The 15,347-nt window shown below is 36.5% G+C and overlaps 5 protein-coding genes across 5 annotated transcripts; all 5 read left to right on the top strand.

The window, feature by feature from the left end:
• Positions 1-320: 320 nt before the first annotated feature.
• Positions 321-2,237, top strand: PHYBLDRAFT_78086 (hypothetical protein; the record flags this gene model as incomplete). The annotated part of the gene is made up of 2 exons (XM_018443330.1): positions 321-1,044; positions 1,357-2,237. 2 exons carry the CDS (start codon positions 321-323, stop codon positions 2,145-2,147), a joined length of 1,515 nt encoding a protein of 504 aa, XP_018290514.1. The 3' UTR covers positions 2,148-2,237.
• Positions 2,238-3,333: 1,096 nt separating this feature from the next.
• Positions 3,334-5,878, top strand: PHYBLDRAFT_181844 (hypothetical protein; the record flags this gene model as incomplete). Its single annotated transcript, XM_018438530.1, has 3 exons — positions 3,334-4,095; positions 4,276-4,744; positions 4,819-5,878. The coding sequence occupies 3 exons, from the start codon at positions 3,334-3,336 to the stop codon at positions 5,811-5,813; spliced, it is 2,226 nt and encodes a 741-aa protein (XP_018290513.1). The 3' UTR covers positions 5,814-5,878.
• Positions 5,879-6,330: 452 nt separating this feature from the next.
• Positions 6,331-8,553, top strand: PHYBLDRAFT_65484 (hypothetical protein; the record flags this gene model as incomplete). Its single annotated transcript, XM_018441473.1, has 2 exons — positions 6,331-7,438; positions 7,520-8,553. 2 exons carry the CDS (start codon positions 6,331-6,333, stop codon positions 8,551-8,553), a joined length of 2,142 nt encoding a protein of 713 aa, XP_018290512.1.
• Positions 8,554-9,323: 770 nt separating this feature from the next.
• On the top strand, positions 9,324-10,485 carry PHYBLDRAFT_6241 (hypothetical protein; the record flags this gene model as incomplete). The annotated part of the gene is made up of 5 exons (XM_018440966.1): positions 9,324-9,524; positions 9,736-9,787; positions 9,884-10,011; positions 10,119-10,197; positions 10,367-10,485. Coding segments are annotated over 5 exons (579 nt in total), but the record flags the coding sequence as incomplete, so codon positions are not given.
• Positions 10,486-11,552: 1,067 nt separating this feature from the next.
• Positions 11,553-15,291, top strand: PHYBLDRAFT_169599 (hypothetical protein; the record flags this gene model as incomplete). Its single annotated transcript, XM_018436113.1, has 13 exons — positions 11,553-11,880; positions 11,945-12,029; positions 12,116-12,162; positions 12,343-12,350; positions 12,498-12,975; positions 13,086-13,185; positions 13,291-13,446; positions 13,555-13,633; positions 13,773-14,557; positions 14,670-14,778; positions 14,908-14,974; positions 15,196-15,218; positions 15,268-15,291. 13 exons carry the CDS (start codon positions 11,553-11,555, stop codon positions 15,289-15,291), a joined length of 2,289 nt encoding a protein of 762 aa, XP_018290510.1.
• Positions 15,292-15,347: the final 56 nt, after the last annotated feature.

Genomic DNA, 15,347 nt, shown 5'->3' with positions numbered 1-15,347 from the left:
GTTTGGAGTAAATTTTTTTTCAAGAGCCCGCGTATTCCGTATATGCTAGATCAATAGCGTGTTTATTTTACCGAATGAGTAAATATAGTCACTAATACCTTATTTTACTTTCTTAAATAGAATAAATCAATTAGGGAAAAGATAAAGTTGCTGCGGTCTGTATCTCTTCATGACTACCTGTTAATACAAATGTACCAATATTTGTACCACAAAATCTTAGTTAATCCGCAGCTTCTGCATAAAAATTTAACTCCTTTCTCTTTCTTTATCAAGCAACAAATATATCTCTATCTTTTCCTTTGATCTATTTCATTATACCCATGCCCGAATCAGACCTGCCTTTCGAAATTCTTTCCCATATTGCAATTTATGTATTGAATGATGACAAGCCAGCATGTATGATGACTTGCAAGAGATGGAAAATCCCATTTCAAGAGTCAGTCTGGAAGACTATAGAAATTGATTCATTCGAGAAACTTGAAGAAATATGTACTATAGCAAATAATTCAACGAGCAGGTTACCACCCTATGATCTTACAACAGAAATTATACGTATCCATCGGCCATGTAACATACGCGAATTACAGAAGACTCAGGCTTTCCGAACCTTTCAGAATTTGAAACACCTTGATATTGGGGCTATATCCTATGAGCTAGCCGATTTCGGCTTTACGAGATACGTTCCTGATTCGACATCACTGGTCAGCCTGAAACTCAAAATTAAAGCAATCGACGGCATAATATCGACTCCAATAACTATTGGAATATTAGGCCACATGCCTAACCTTCAAAAGATAGATATTTACCCAGAATTATCGATTTATAAAATTCAGTTTAAACTTCACCAATTTAATCACCTCCATACCCTATTACCAAAGCTGACAGCTATCAAATTATCGCTAAGCTTTCATTGGATACATCCAAAGGCAGTACCATCTATTCCACAAACTGATCCAGCACCATCTGTAACAACACTCGATCTCGAAATCATTGACTGGGACCATATATGGCTGTACTATTTTAGTTTCAAGTATCCAAACCTACGTACTTTGAGATGGAAGACCTCGAGATCGGAATATGAGCAAACGGCAAAAGAATATACTATGGAAAAAATAGAGCTTCTCCGTTCAATTACAAAGGCATTTACATGCTTGGAAACAATAGACTTTTTTACGGAGAGCTCTACGGAATGGGCTCACGCTATTTTCTGGGAAATTCTCTGTCGGTTAAATTCACCCGTCAAACGATTGAAGTACTCGATCAGAAATTACAGTTGCGAAGCAAGATTTTTGGAGGGAGTTATAGAACAATTTACAAATTCCTTCTCAAGAACTCTTGAAACGCTTTCCGTCGTAGGGAATCTTCTTTCTTTCGATATCAAGAATATTGTAACGCCAAAGCTTTCACATTGTCCAAGATTAGTAGATCTTGAAATCAAATGCTGTGGTGTATCTATTGCTTTAGACAACGTACTAGATAATTGCACAGCCTTACGAAGATTGTCTTTTTGTAATGGGCTACTTTATATTAATCCAGAAACAAATGAAAGGCCGATACAACATGGACTACGCACTTTGGAACTTGATACAGTTACTACGAAATCTTTTGTATTTAACTATATATCCTCCAGATGTAGAGATTTGGAATACATGGCATTGATACAAACTCAAATTTACGAATCAGTTTCTGAAAAAACGAAAGGCCTACATATCAACATGTCTTATACCAACTTTAAAAAATTGTACCTCGACCACGTTCTATTCTATTTATCTGATGATTTTATGAATATGAATATTACTATCAAGCTGGTTTTACTGTCCCAGCTAACCGACCCTCGGAAGACAAACAAAGATCCAGAACATGGCAATGTAGAATCTTTTGCGACACATATAGCATGGTTTCACCTATCCGATGCATTGAAGAATAATACATCACTCAATTCACTAGATATTACACAGCTGTCAGAAGAAGATGGTTATGATATCACTAGGCAGTTTTTGGACTTTCAGCTCAAACGGAATTATAATTCACAAGAAGCCAAAACTTTTATTCGAGAGCAAACTTCCGTGCATCCTTGGAAAAAGGACATTTGCGAAGGATGTGTTGAATTTACATGTGGTCGTATAAATGAATACCGTATTTTGTAATCTTATATACTTCCTATCTTTTATACTTCTTCTTTTTTACATTTTCTTGACATAAAATTAAAACCTCATACGCACTAAGCCCTTACCTCCAAAAAAAAAGAACGATTCAAAAAGTGTGTGCTCTAATATCTTAATCCTAAGACCTTAAAAGAGATAAAAAAGAGGAATTCAAACATTAAATAACAGCTTTATATATACTGCAAATTCGTTTTTCTCATATATAGCAGTACATGTATTACAAACTAAGATCAGTGAGAAATCAAAATAAAAAGAAAAGTCTAATATAGGTGTAATTACCACAGGCTTTGATTATCGATTTAACTTTATCGTAAATTGTTGCTTACAAGAGTATAGAGGGCTTTTGGTTCAAGTACCTCTCACTTTTGAAGAATATAAAATGTCAAATCTTAAACACCGTCTATGGGTAGACTTTTCTCTTGAGCTTTGTCTTTTAGAGGATGTTAAGCGTAATTTAGTGAGTTCAGATCTGGACTTTTAAATGCCCACTAGTCAAAGCATTTTGTTTTCCAGTGGGGTTTCCAACATGTCGTACAAGAGCCCAGTATAGCAGATAGCACAATCTTCTTGGACAATAAGTATGGTATCATGCTCATATTCTTTCTTTATTTCCTTAAAACATAAGTGATTAGGTTGTAGGAAAAAGTTCTGCAAAAAAAAGATAGGAGAATAAGGTTTTGGTAAAACAAAAACAGGTGTAATTATGGGGAAGTGACGCCGTTTTATTTTGTCGGGTGTATATATCTTTGTGATCATTGACTGCACACAAAATGTCCATATGGAGCCTCCATTTCCAATTTTTTTATATGATCTAGCATTTATCCCCAATCGCAATGGCTTTAGTCGCTTTAAATCTGGACTACATAAGATTCGTATCTTGCTCACAAATCTTTAAAGATGATGTCTCTAATAAACAATACAAGAATATATATATATATATATATATAGAATTTCGTGAGCACCTCTTGTCTCAATCAAGCCTAAGCACTGTAGCTACTTGTTGCACACAAACCGTATAGAGAATTTTTGTTTCACAATTTTTTAATAGAAATGTTTTCATTCAGTCACAAAAACTAGTGTTGCAATATAGATTTAAATAAATGCTTTGCCTAGAACAGACAAGCTATTCCCCCCCTTTTTTTGTGTGTATATATATTCTACTCCCAAGATGAATAATAGTATGCTTAGCCTATCAACCAAGACCTACTTTTACCGAGCACGGGGAAATATATCTTGTCTATGGGTTCTATTATCTATATTTGTATTGAGAGCGACAGCTGCACCGCTTACTCTCGAGGACTTTGTCTCTCCCACCCAAATGGCTATTATCTCGATCCTTCAGACAGTCTTTTTTGCCTATGTATCGCACGCAGTTACTGTCCGCCCAGAGAATACAACAAAAGCGTTACCATCTATTGCTAAGCGTGCGTTGGCTATAGCGTGGCCTGTAAGCGGAATACACGAAGCAGTTGGATGCATAATCAAATCTTTCCAAGGACGTAAAATTCTTCAAGAAATGCTTGCTGAAGACAAAGGACAGAAAGCCAAAGATACTTCAATGGATGATTGGTTAATTGACATGAAATTAAAGTATTTCGATACAGCGCGGATAGCACTCCTCATCGAAAGACAAGAGCTCAACGATAATCTTACTCTACTTAAACGTCGCTTACAAATATTCAGAGGCAGGGTTTCGCAGCATGAGGAAAGGTTACAGGCGTACAAAGACAGAAAATCAGATGAATTGAATGGCAAAGATTCATCTGAATATGAAAAGAGGCTTTCAACAACCTCCGAGTATCTTCGCGACGATCTTGAAAAACTGTTGGACTTGAGAAGTGCTAATCTGAGACATAGTTACTACCTTATAAAAAGAGAAGACTTGTTTGGCACCAGAAAAGCAAAGTTTCAAGCTGACTTGGATAGAACGGTAAAAAGGTAGCTTTTACTCACCTCAGCTACTTATTTCTAATTCCACAGCATACTAGCACAATAGAATCATAAGTATATATATATATTTTTAAAAAAAAAGAAGGAGCAAAAACTGATTGTATAAACCACCTTTATTAGTAAAAAGATACCAAGTTATAATACAAGCGAAATTGAACAGAGCATATATGACGAGAAATCAGAAAATTCAGGATCGCAGTACTCTTTGGATGATAATCAAGCAGAATCTTATTATTCTGATAGCGATGAACTTAGCACAGAGTCATACGTATCCAACGATTCTTCACAAATTGCAACAGAGCCATCTGGCTCTGAATACGATTCAGATAACGTTGAATCATCGGTATACAGTGAAGAGGAAGACCTCCAGGTGTATGATCCTGCAAATGATCCAGAATTACTGCACAGCACATTCGCGTTTGATTCCAATATGGCGGATTTACAAAATACGGATTTTGCCGTATGCTCTAATTGGGAGGAGATGCAAGATCAAAATAAAGAAAGATATGGAGATGACGATATATACAGCTCTTACACCAGAAACTTGTACTCGATATCAGAAGAAAACGATATTCCAGATGATATTTCTGAAGAACTACAAAGTCTCTTGGATAAATACGAGATTCAAGGTAAAGCTATATAATAGAGAATACCATCAAAATATAATTATTCATTCGGCTTAATAATTCTCTTCTGATTGAAGACAAAGCACAATTCAATTGGAAATTTAATTACGACAATAGCGCTTACCTTGATGCTCTCTTAACAAAGATGGGGCCGGAGAGATCGAAGAGTGTGAAAGACTTTATTATCAATGATGATATATTTATTGGAATGGACAAAGAAGATGTAGAGCTATTGAAGCCATCTAGTTACAGTCTAACTTCAGAAACAAATGTTACTGGTCCTGGTGCACATCTTCCTTACCAAGTTCCAGTTCACCCGTTCTTGTTTCGCTTCCTCCCACCAGACATGCTTGATCAATTAACAGGAGCAGGTCCTTTGGGGGGATCTTCTGCCCTGGGAAAGATATTCACATTGATTCAATTGGGCTACACAGTATATGAAATTATTGACGGCGAAGGTGACAGTTGGTCTAAGCTAATTATGGGGATCTTTATGATCATGTCCATTTCTCAGACAATATCCCTTGTTGCCCTTCCTCCGCAAGACGTTTCCTACAGTCTCAAAGGAAACTATATTACTGGTTCTTGCTACAACTATTTCAGGATACAAGAAAATGAAGTTCTTGGGATCGTCAAACAGTTTTTCTCGAGCAAACGTCATAAAACAATGGGGCGATCAGACTTTCATTCTACCTCAAATACGTTTTGTATCTTGGCCTTGACAGGAATGTCTTCAAAAGATCTGATGGGGGTTATTAAACGAGATGACTTTGACAGAAAAACACTTACTCATTTTCCGTCTGGAATATGGGAGTATTTCGTTGTTTTTGGAGGAATAGCTGTACCTCTTTTACTAGGCTTAATACCTGGGTACGGAGAAAGGAGTACAACAGAATGGATTGTGATCTCTTGGATTGTTGGGAGTCTGCCTTTTATTATATTCCGAATCATCTACTTTGATATGTTCACCACAATGAAAACCTCAGAGATGATACTACTAGTTATTGTTGGAGCCTTGCCAGGTATAGCACTTGTTCTAACTGCAACAGTCATCGGCTTTGTTACTGTTTGAAATAACCCCCCCCCCCATCCATTTTCTCTCTCTCTTCTTGCAAATATAATTAATAGTATTAAATGAAATTAACCGATAAAAAGTACTTTACTTACATTACATTAGATTGTCTTATGTTTCTTTGCTTCTTGTTAAATATAATCTACGTACTTTTCAGCAACGTAAAACATAAATTTTATATAAAGCAATACGCATCGTGCTTCTCATCCCACTGCCGCTATAGGCCCATTTTTGTGTATGTACTACCTGTGCACCTATGTACATGTGTACACTTGTACCTGTGTATCTATATATTTGTGAGACATTGTGAGTTTCTTTTTTTTTATTGTTCTTATTTAAAGCCACTAAATTTGTGATTTATGTAAAGCATAAAAGAAACATATACAAGCTGAGATACAACTCTTTATTACTGCCAGCAATTCAGCCCAATTCTCTTTGATGCATTTTTGCTTTTGTTTTTGTTTTTTGGCGTTTTTGGTTTCTATTCATAGTTTTCGCTTTTATAATCATAAAAAAAATGTTTCGTGTGTTTCGACAATTGAGTTCAATTCGTACCAGCGTGAATTATACTCTCGTTCCATGTGTCTTGGTTTTACTTTCAAGCTTTGTAGTAAATTCTGCAGCTGCACCACTCACTATCGAGAATTTTGTATCTCCCACCAAAGCAGCTATCATCTCTATCATCCAAACAGTTGTCTTGGCATATTCTGCGCATGCGGCAACTATCAGACCAGAAAATACCAGCACAATATGGCCTACCGTTGTTAAGCGTACATTAGCCATCGCATGGCCTGTTAGTGGAGTCCACGAAGCAATTAGCTCTATGATCAAGGCGTACAAAGGCTACAAAATTCTTAACAAAAGTAACTTTCTCGAAAAAAACCTTGTAAAAAACGATGAGGCGCTGGGAGAGTGGATGAACGAGATGAAAATGAAGGTCTTTGATATGGAAAGAATATCTTTACTTGTGGAAAGACGACGACTCGACAGGAGGTTGGAAGTCATCGAGACCGATATAGTTACGATGAAAGAAGAATTGTCAAGAAGCGCTCCAGAACCATCTTCAGAGTCCTTGGATGATGCAAACATGAGACTTTATATAAGAAACACAAACATTAAATATCTAGAGTCAAGTTTAAAGGAGAGAGAGGTTGTTTTATTTTACCAAACTCTTACTTTACGATCCGAACATGCAATCTTTAGTGAACATGCAAAATTTCGAGCCGAATTATATCATTATCCCTACGAAACTCGAATCAACCAGTTCAAGATATTTGCACAGGAAACCGAAGATCTAAAATCATTCAGGTCCAAGCTAACTATCCACGATGAAGATGTCCTCAATACTTCCGGACTAAAAAAAGAAGGCACGAAGCTACTTATAAACTATAAATCTCTACCTAGTTCTTCGATTGAGAACCCCATACAAAGTACCGCATCAAAAGAAGCACACGGTTTATTAAACAACACAGAAAGTGGTGTCACTGAAAAAGGGGAAAAATACACCGTAATGAAGGCCCAGAATTTATATTCTTATGACAGAGAATTACCGGTAGAAGATATTTACGAGACAGACGATGAACTCAAAGAACTTGCTAACCTCTTTTATAAATATCAAATCCCAGGTAATATTTATAAAATGAAAAAAAAAGAAGTATTGCTATTCCATATTTACTTGGGAACAAATTTGATCTTTATATATGTAGACAAAGACGAATCAAATATTGACTGGACATATAAATACAATAATGGCGCATATTTAAGTGCTATTTTGGAACGTATGGACTCGTCTGTTGCCACAACAACAAAGGGCTTTATGATCAACGGAAATATTTATATTGGAATCCACGACTTTAGTGTTGGATTATTTGACCAAGACACCTATGAATGGAAATACCAAAAGGCTTACCAACGTACAGACGAGATGGATATCACTGGACCAGGAACGGACTACGATTATCAAGTGGCAATCCATCCAGCCATGTTCTGTTACCTGCCACCTGACATGCTTGATCAGTTAAACAACATAGTAGCCTTGGGAGAGTCTCAAATCACAAGCCAGCTTTTTACTCTGGTCCAGCTAGGGTACACTGTGTACGAAATTGTCTTGGGTACTGGAGATAAATGGTCCAAGCTTATTATGGGTGTCTTTATGATAATGTCTGTTCTTCAAACAGTATCTCTGATGATACTTCCTACCCAAAGTATGTCCTATAGTATCAAAGGAAATCCTATACACAGCTCTTTGCACGAATTTGTACCAGAAGCCAATCCAAAGATGCATTCATACAAATTTAAAGAATTTGATCCAGAAATCTTCAATGGAGTCGATGAATCGGAAATACATTATATATCCTCTGCCATGAGAACATTGGCATTGACTGGAATGCCATTGGATGACCTGGAAGACGTCATGAAGAATGCGTTGGCTGCGAAGACATCCTTTTCATTCAAGAACTCTGGGGTGTGGGAGTATTTTGTGGTCTTTGGGGGAATAGCAATACCTCTTATATTAGGGATCGCGGCTGGATATGGAGCAAAGTCTAAAACCGAATGGATCGTTATCTCTTGGATTGTTGGAAGTTTGCCATTTATCATATTTCGGATATACTTTCTGGATAGATACGCTAATCTTGATTTACTTTATCTCATACTGCTAGTACCTTTTATGGCTTTTCCTGGAATAGCATTAGTCTTGGCTGCTACAATTATCGGCTATATTCCTGAATTTTCCAACTGAATATATATATATCGTTAGAAATAAAGGGTTGTTATGTATTTGTTCATGATAGTTGGTAAATTCTAGTGTAACCTTTAACAGTTGCCAAACTCAGAGTTGTTCACAATGCAGACAGTGACTGCTTCAAAAGTCAGAGATAGAGAGAGAGAGGATGAGAATCGCTGAATACCAGCTTAAAGTCTATACAGTGTGCAGATATTACACAATTTGATGTGTGTCTTTGGAATCAAATGGCTCTACCTTCTTCTTTTTTTTTGACCAAAAATAATCCCATCTTTAGAATAAACATTTATAGCTTATGATCTATATCTTTTAACTATTTTCTCACAATTCTTTTTTTTTTTTAAAAAAAAATTGAAGTCTTCCTATTCGAGTAAACAATTAGACACACAGACCCTATTTTAGACCTTTGACAGGTAAGCCAAAAATATATTTTGTTTCCTAAGGAATACAGATAGCTTTATGACTTTCAAGAGAGTAACAACATGAATAAATGAATAAATCATTTTTCACTCGTTTAATAATTTCGATCAAGCGGTGTTTTATTTATCTTGGCCAGCAACGTCAGCAAATAAACATAAGACGTCACAGAGCCCCTCTTCTCCACACCATTTTTCTGCTCAGTTGCTTTTTTTCGCTCGTTAGAAAAAGTTACTTTGAGAGAGAAAAGAAAAATATATATATATATATATATTTATATATTAAAAAAAAAGTGGTCATTTATCTTTCATACTTTTTCTTTTTTTTTTCTTCTTCTTTCTGTGTACCTAATGACCGACAAATTACCACCCAATCTTCTAAAGCTTTTTGCACCACGACCACCCCTTCCCTATGTCAAGCCACTTGACAAGGCGCCCGAAAAGCGTGTAGGCGCACAGGTGTCTGGAATCGCATCTCTCGTGCCAATGTTACGGAACTACGATCCCGACTATGTGCCATGGAAGTCAACTGAAGAAAAGCGCAGAGAAAAGGTATCATATAAGTAGGATCGAATTATGCTTTAAACGAAAAGAGAAAAGAAAAAAAAAGAGAAGCATTCTTTGAAACGGGATGAAAGAACAAATATTACTTTTAATAATAGAAAGTAGATTATACATTATATATAAATTAAGTAAATAGATTATAATATAAAAACTAGAAATAGAAGAATAAGGTGCTCATAATTATATTTGTAGATTGCAGCTAAAAGAAAGAAAGCAGATGAAGATCTTGCTAAAGCACTTTCTGAGTGTAAGTATACTATAATGCGAATCTCGTGTGCATGTGTGTGCGTGTGTACTTATACTTTAAAAATACTTATGGATTTACTAAATTCTTGATTGTAATGCAGATGATCCAGAAAATGATGACAAGATGGAAGGCAATCCATTTAATACCTTGTTCATCGCACGTTTGAGCTACGAATTGACAGAAAGCGATCTTATGCGTGAATTTGAGTTGTACGGACCTATTAAGAATGTAAGTTTCATTTTTTTTTCTTAAGAAAGAGTTTAAGCACATAGACAGGCCTTTAGAACTGTCAAGATGAAAGCGACAAATGTTCTCAACATGGCTGCCTTGTGTAGATTCGCCTCGTAAAGACACCAGAAGGAAAGTCGAGAGGTTATGCATTCATTGAATATGAAAGAGAAAAAGACATGCGAGGTAAATGATTGAAAAAGAATAGGATAAGATGGCCTGGAATTGGAATCCATTACACACGCAGAAATACTTCCCCCCATCAAAGATTACAGGATAATGATGGTGTTTTTTTTTGCGAATGTCAACTTAAATCAAACAAACAAAACCAAAAAAAATTCATTCTGTACAATAGCTGCCTACAAAGATGCCGATGGTTTGAAAATGCTGGGTCGACGTGTTATTGTAGACGTTGAACGTGGCCGAACAGTTAAGGGGTGGAAGCCTCGTCGCCTTGGAGGTGGCCTTGGTGGTACGCGTGATAGTCGTCCACCTCAGGGTGCACCATCCAACAGAGGGGAAAACCGCTCCTCGTACAGCGATAGTAATCGTGACCGCGGACAGGGTCGCTCAAGTGGAGGAAGTGGTTATGATGGTGGCCGCTCCTTCGGTAATGGTGGCGGCGGTGGAGGAGGCTACGGCGGAGGAGGTGGAGGCCAAGGATTTGGCAGAAGAGACAACGACGATCGGAGGAGATCCCGAGTGCGCTCTCGAAGCCGCAGTCCTCATTCGTACAGAGACCGAGAACGCGACAGATATGGTGGACGTGGTAGAGATAGATCAAGAGAACGCATGGGCCGCCGAGACAGGGACCGTTATGCTTAAGTGCAGATACAAAAGTAACAAATCAAACAAACAGGAAAAAAAACGGGCTCTTTCTTTCTTTCTTTCTTTCTTTCTTCCTCTTCTTTATCTATCTACCTCTTCTCTTCTCTTTTCTTTTTTCTTTTCTTTTCTTTTCTTTTCTTTTTTCCTTAATCGTCTGTCAATTGTTCTCCTCCTTTCCCTCTTTCTCTCTATCTCTACTCCTTCTACCCCCTCTCCTCATCAAAAAAACGCCGATTTCAAAGGCAAGTATCGGCTTACATCGTCATCCGCTGCTATGCTGAATGGTAAGCATGGTAAGAATCCCACATTTTTTTTAGAAGCAACCAAAAAACCAAAAAAAAAGAACAAAGAAGAGCAAGAATATCATTCTAGTTTGTTTTTTCTTTGAGGGGGGTATTTTATGTTTCTGTTTCTGTTCGTTGCCAATACAAGACAACAACTTGTAAATGTTATGTTGTACACTATGTATTATATATATATATACATATCTATATCTATATATTTCTGCCAGAATAGCAAGTTTTCTCCCTCTCTTGGTCTCTCTCGATCTCTCTGCGCACACACACACACACACACATTTATATACATATTATTATTATTTATTTTCATGCTCGGTTCCCACCATATTTTATATTACTATTAATTCTTCAAAATCCAAAATCCAAAAAAATTACCATAAAACTACTTTTGGCCCTTTCTTTTCAATCTTGACAATGACAGAAGCAGATACTACTCAACCACCCCCTGCTGTCATTGACCAAACACAAAAACATCAGGACGCTGAAGAACCTACAAATGACAATACAGATCCATCTCATCCTTCACTTCTTTTGGCTACAGACGCACGTCAAAGAGGTCTCACAACCGGGGAACCAGCTAGTCTTGTTCCCCCAATCTCATCATCGCCAATTCCTACTTCAGGACATGGTTCATTCTCGGCAAATGATCTCGAAAGAATGAATGCCAATGCAATCTTTATTAAGAATGAATTAAAAGCTGCCGGACCAACAAATTTGACATTAGAAGAACAAGAAGAACAAGGTCAGTACATACACACCAATATATATAATACAAGTTTAACTAATACATATGCGTATGTTATTAGATAAACCTGTAATCGAAGGTCTTCAATTATTACTTGACAATCGATTCATGAGTGCCAAGGCTGCGTTCTCCAAGAAAGCAAACGTGTAATGAACAACACTATGCAGATACAAATACAATTAGCTTTAAATTGACATATTCTATTACTTTTATTAATTAAATCGATTGACAGTGATCCACTCCACGCTCTTGCCCTGAGTTCAATGGCATTCTTGAAAGGTAAATGATTTAAATCTTGGTTCCTGCTTCTTCCCCTCTTAACATTAACTATCCTTGTATCTAACAAACAAACAAACAAACAAAATATGCCTATGTTTTTGGGTTAATATTCATAATAATTTCTACCTTTTCTCTAATTCTTCCTTCCGACCCTTTATATTTGTATATTTGGCTAAATAGCTGTAATGGTATGTGCATTTATTAAAACAAAATAAAACAAAATAAAAAACGATATTTTTTTTTCGTCTCCTCTGTATATCTATCTATATTTCTATTAATTAATTAATTAATGAGGACAAATGCTAATAAGTGAAGTTGATTTGGTGTAACAATAGACATCCGCTGAACATGATCAGACTACTGCCCTGAATGCACTCAATATCACCTATGATATCGCAAAAACCCAACGTAGTTTTTACAAGACACCTCCGGCAATGACAGGGTACATTAGCAGATACTACAATTTTATTGGAGGCTCAGAGGAGGACACTTCTGCAGATAATAAATCCCAGGCAGCACAAAAACCAAAACCAAAACCAAAAACATCATCAATACCACCAACATCAACATCAGAAACAGCTGCAGAAGAAGAGGAAAAGGAAGAGGAAGAAAATGAGAAAGATAAAGAAGCACCAGCAAAAGACACCACCACTTCACCAACCCAGACTGTTGCTACTAGTGAAGCCTTCCCACCGAATGGACTTTTGCGTGCACATGTAATCGAAGCAGAATGCTGCTTACAGATTGCTATCTTACAATTGATACAAGGATCCATTATTGACTATGTAAAGTGTGGATTGAATCTTCGAAGAGGTAATAATAAGGACGATTTGTTTTCTTTTAAAGAAAATTATGTAAAATGTATTTAACGGTCTCTTTATTATTATTATTATTATTCTTCTTTATTCTTTATTCTATTCTAGCTTACAGCAGCTATGTTTTTGTCTGGGAAGAATATACAAAGATGGGACCTGAGCACAGCAAATATATGGATGCCAACACAGTTTCGTGTGTTCAATTTGGGTAACCATCCTTTTTTTTTTATTTTATTTTTTGCTTGTGATTTCCACAATTTATTATAACAATTTTTTTAATAATCAATTTGTTGTTGTTGTTGTTTGCTTGTAGTGTGGGTGCTGTCCACCTTGTACTAGCTACTCTACCAGTCAAGGTATTAAAGGCAGTATCTGTTCTTGGCTGGAAGCCAGATAAACAGCTAGGATTCGGCCTTCTCAATGCATGTGCAGAGGGAAATGGTGTACGGGCATACATGGCAACCATGATGTAAGGCTTTGTTCACAAAACAAAACGAAAAAATAAGAAAGTATTTCTTTACATGCCAACACTAACTAACTAACTAACTAATGATACATTTGTGCTTATATATTATAGGCTTTTATCATATTACACAACCGTCACTTCCTTTACTCCTCAAATCCTTTCTAGTGTTTACACAAAATCAGCCATGGAGGTAAAACTATTATATATATATCTTTGTGTGTGTTTGTATAAGCAAATGATTTTATTTGACTAACATTTCCCTCGCTATCAAACAAATAAAATTATTATTATTATTATTATTATTATTATTATTATTATCATTATATCAGACATTACTGGAAGCTCAACGCGGACATCCTAACTCTGCACTTTATCTCTTCTTTTCTGGCTCTGTTGCTCGCCTCGCTATCGATCTTCCTCTGTCAACAAAATCATACCTCTATGCCTCTGACATGGGAAAAGGCGACTGGGCCGAACTTGCATTCACAAATACGTCTAGATATGAAGTTGCACTCAACCATTTGATTACCGGAAACTGGGACCATGCTGCGACTGCATTTGGATATCTGTCTAAACACCACTACTGGTCTGCAGCGTTTTGCAAATACGCCGAAGGAGCGTGTCTGGAGATGAACGGAAAACGCACAGAGGCAATTCTCACATTTGCTGATGTCGAGGCCCTGGTAGACAAAAAGAAGGGTAGTAGCCGCATGGAATACATGGACGCATACACACTACGAAAGATCGCGACGCTCCAAGAAAGCGGCTACCAAGACATGGGCATGTATTGTCCGATACTAGAGTTTATGTTCATCTGGAACCTTTTTCACTTTATGGACCACAATCTATTGAAAGAGTGCATATCTCGTGTTGATGACGCTCTGGAATTTATTCAACTAAAAGAAGAACAGGCCTACCAAGAACGCATGATTGAGCTGGCACCAGATACAGATTTGCCTGATTATTTCGATGAACGTGCGATTTTGCTACTCATCAAAGCTTCAATTAAGAATGTGCTTGGCCAGACAAGTGATATTGCTGGACATTTGAATTGGATTATTGATCACAGGGAGAGCTTTGGATCAGAGTCGTGGGTAGTACCTTATGCATTCTGGTAAGTAGTAAGGCTGTGTTTTGTGTGTATGTTTAGAGAAAATAGAGAGCGATATAATTATTATTTTTTTAAATAATTTACAATTCTTTTATAATACTTTTAAACCATTAAGGGAGTCGGGTGTTTCCTGCTGGAACCTTGATGATAAGCCTCGTGCTCGCCGAGTGTGGGAAATGGCACTGACTTGTTCAAAATACGATTTCGAATATCGTCTTTCTGTGGTATGTCTTTTATTTATTTTTTTATTTTTTTTAAAAAAAAAAAAAAGTTTCGGACAGTTTTTGTATTTTGTTGGTAGCAATAAGGAACTAAAGCGTAACTGACTGAGTTTGATGTATTTATAATATTAGCGTCTTGGTCTTGCTTTGACAAGAGCAGAAGAACTTGGGTTTACGACTCCAATTCCTGAACCTGAAAGTAAAAGCAGATTTTCACTTTCACTTTCCTCTCTGATAAGAAACAAATCGACAACAGCAGAAACATAAAGAAAGTAGTCTACCACAATATATTAAGAATAATAGATGATTTGTATTAAATATTCTTATATCCCCCTCCTTTTTTTCTTTTTCTTATAAAGACGAAAAGACTTGATTATAATAAAATACCAAAATTTTAATATGAAATTAAATGAAATGTAGAAAATAAACGGTCAAAAATCCAGGTACAAATATCTCGATACTAACCTTTCTATTATCAATTGGTATAAACAGACTAAAACGTTCAAACGACTTTGACTGACTAGTTTTTTTTTGTTTACTTATTGAAATGTTATTATGAGCACTTCATTAAC

Source organism: Phycomyces blakesleeanus (assembly GCF_001638985.1).
Source record: "Phycomyces blakesleeanus NRRL 1555(-) unplaced genomic scaffold PHYBLscaffold_13, whole genome shotgun sequence".
Taxonomy (NCBI): Eukaryota; Fungi; Mucoromycota; class Mucoromycetes; order Mucorales; family Phycomycetaceae; genus Phycomyces; species Phycomyces blakesleeanus.
The sequence above is the reverse complement of the archived record's forward strand: the minus strand, read 5'-3'. Positions and strand labels throughout refer to the sequence as shown.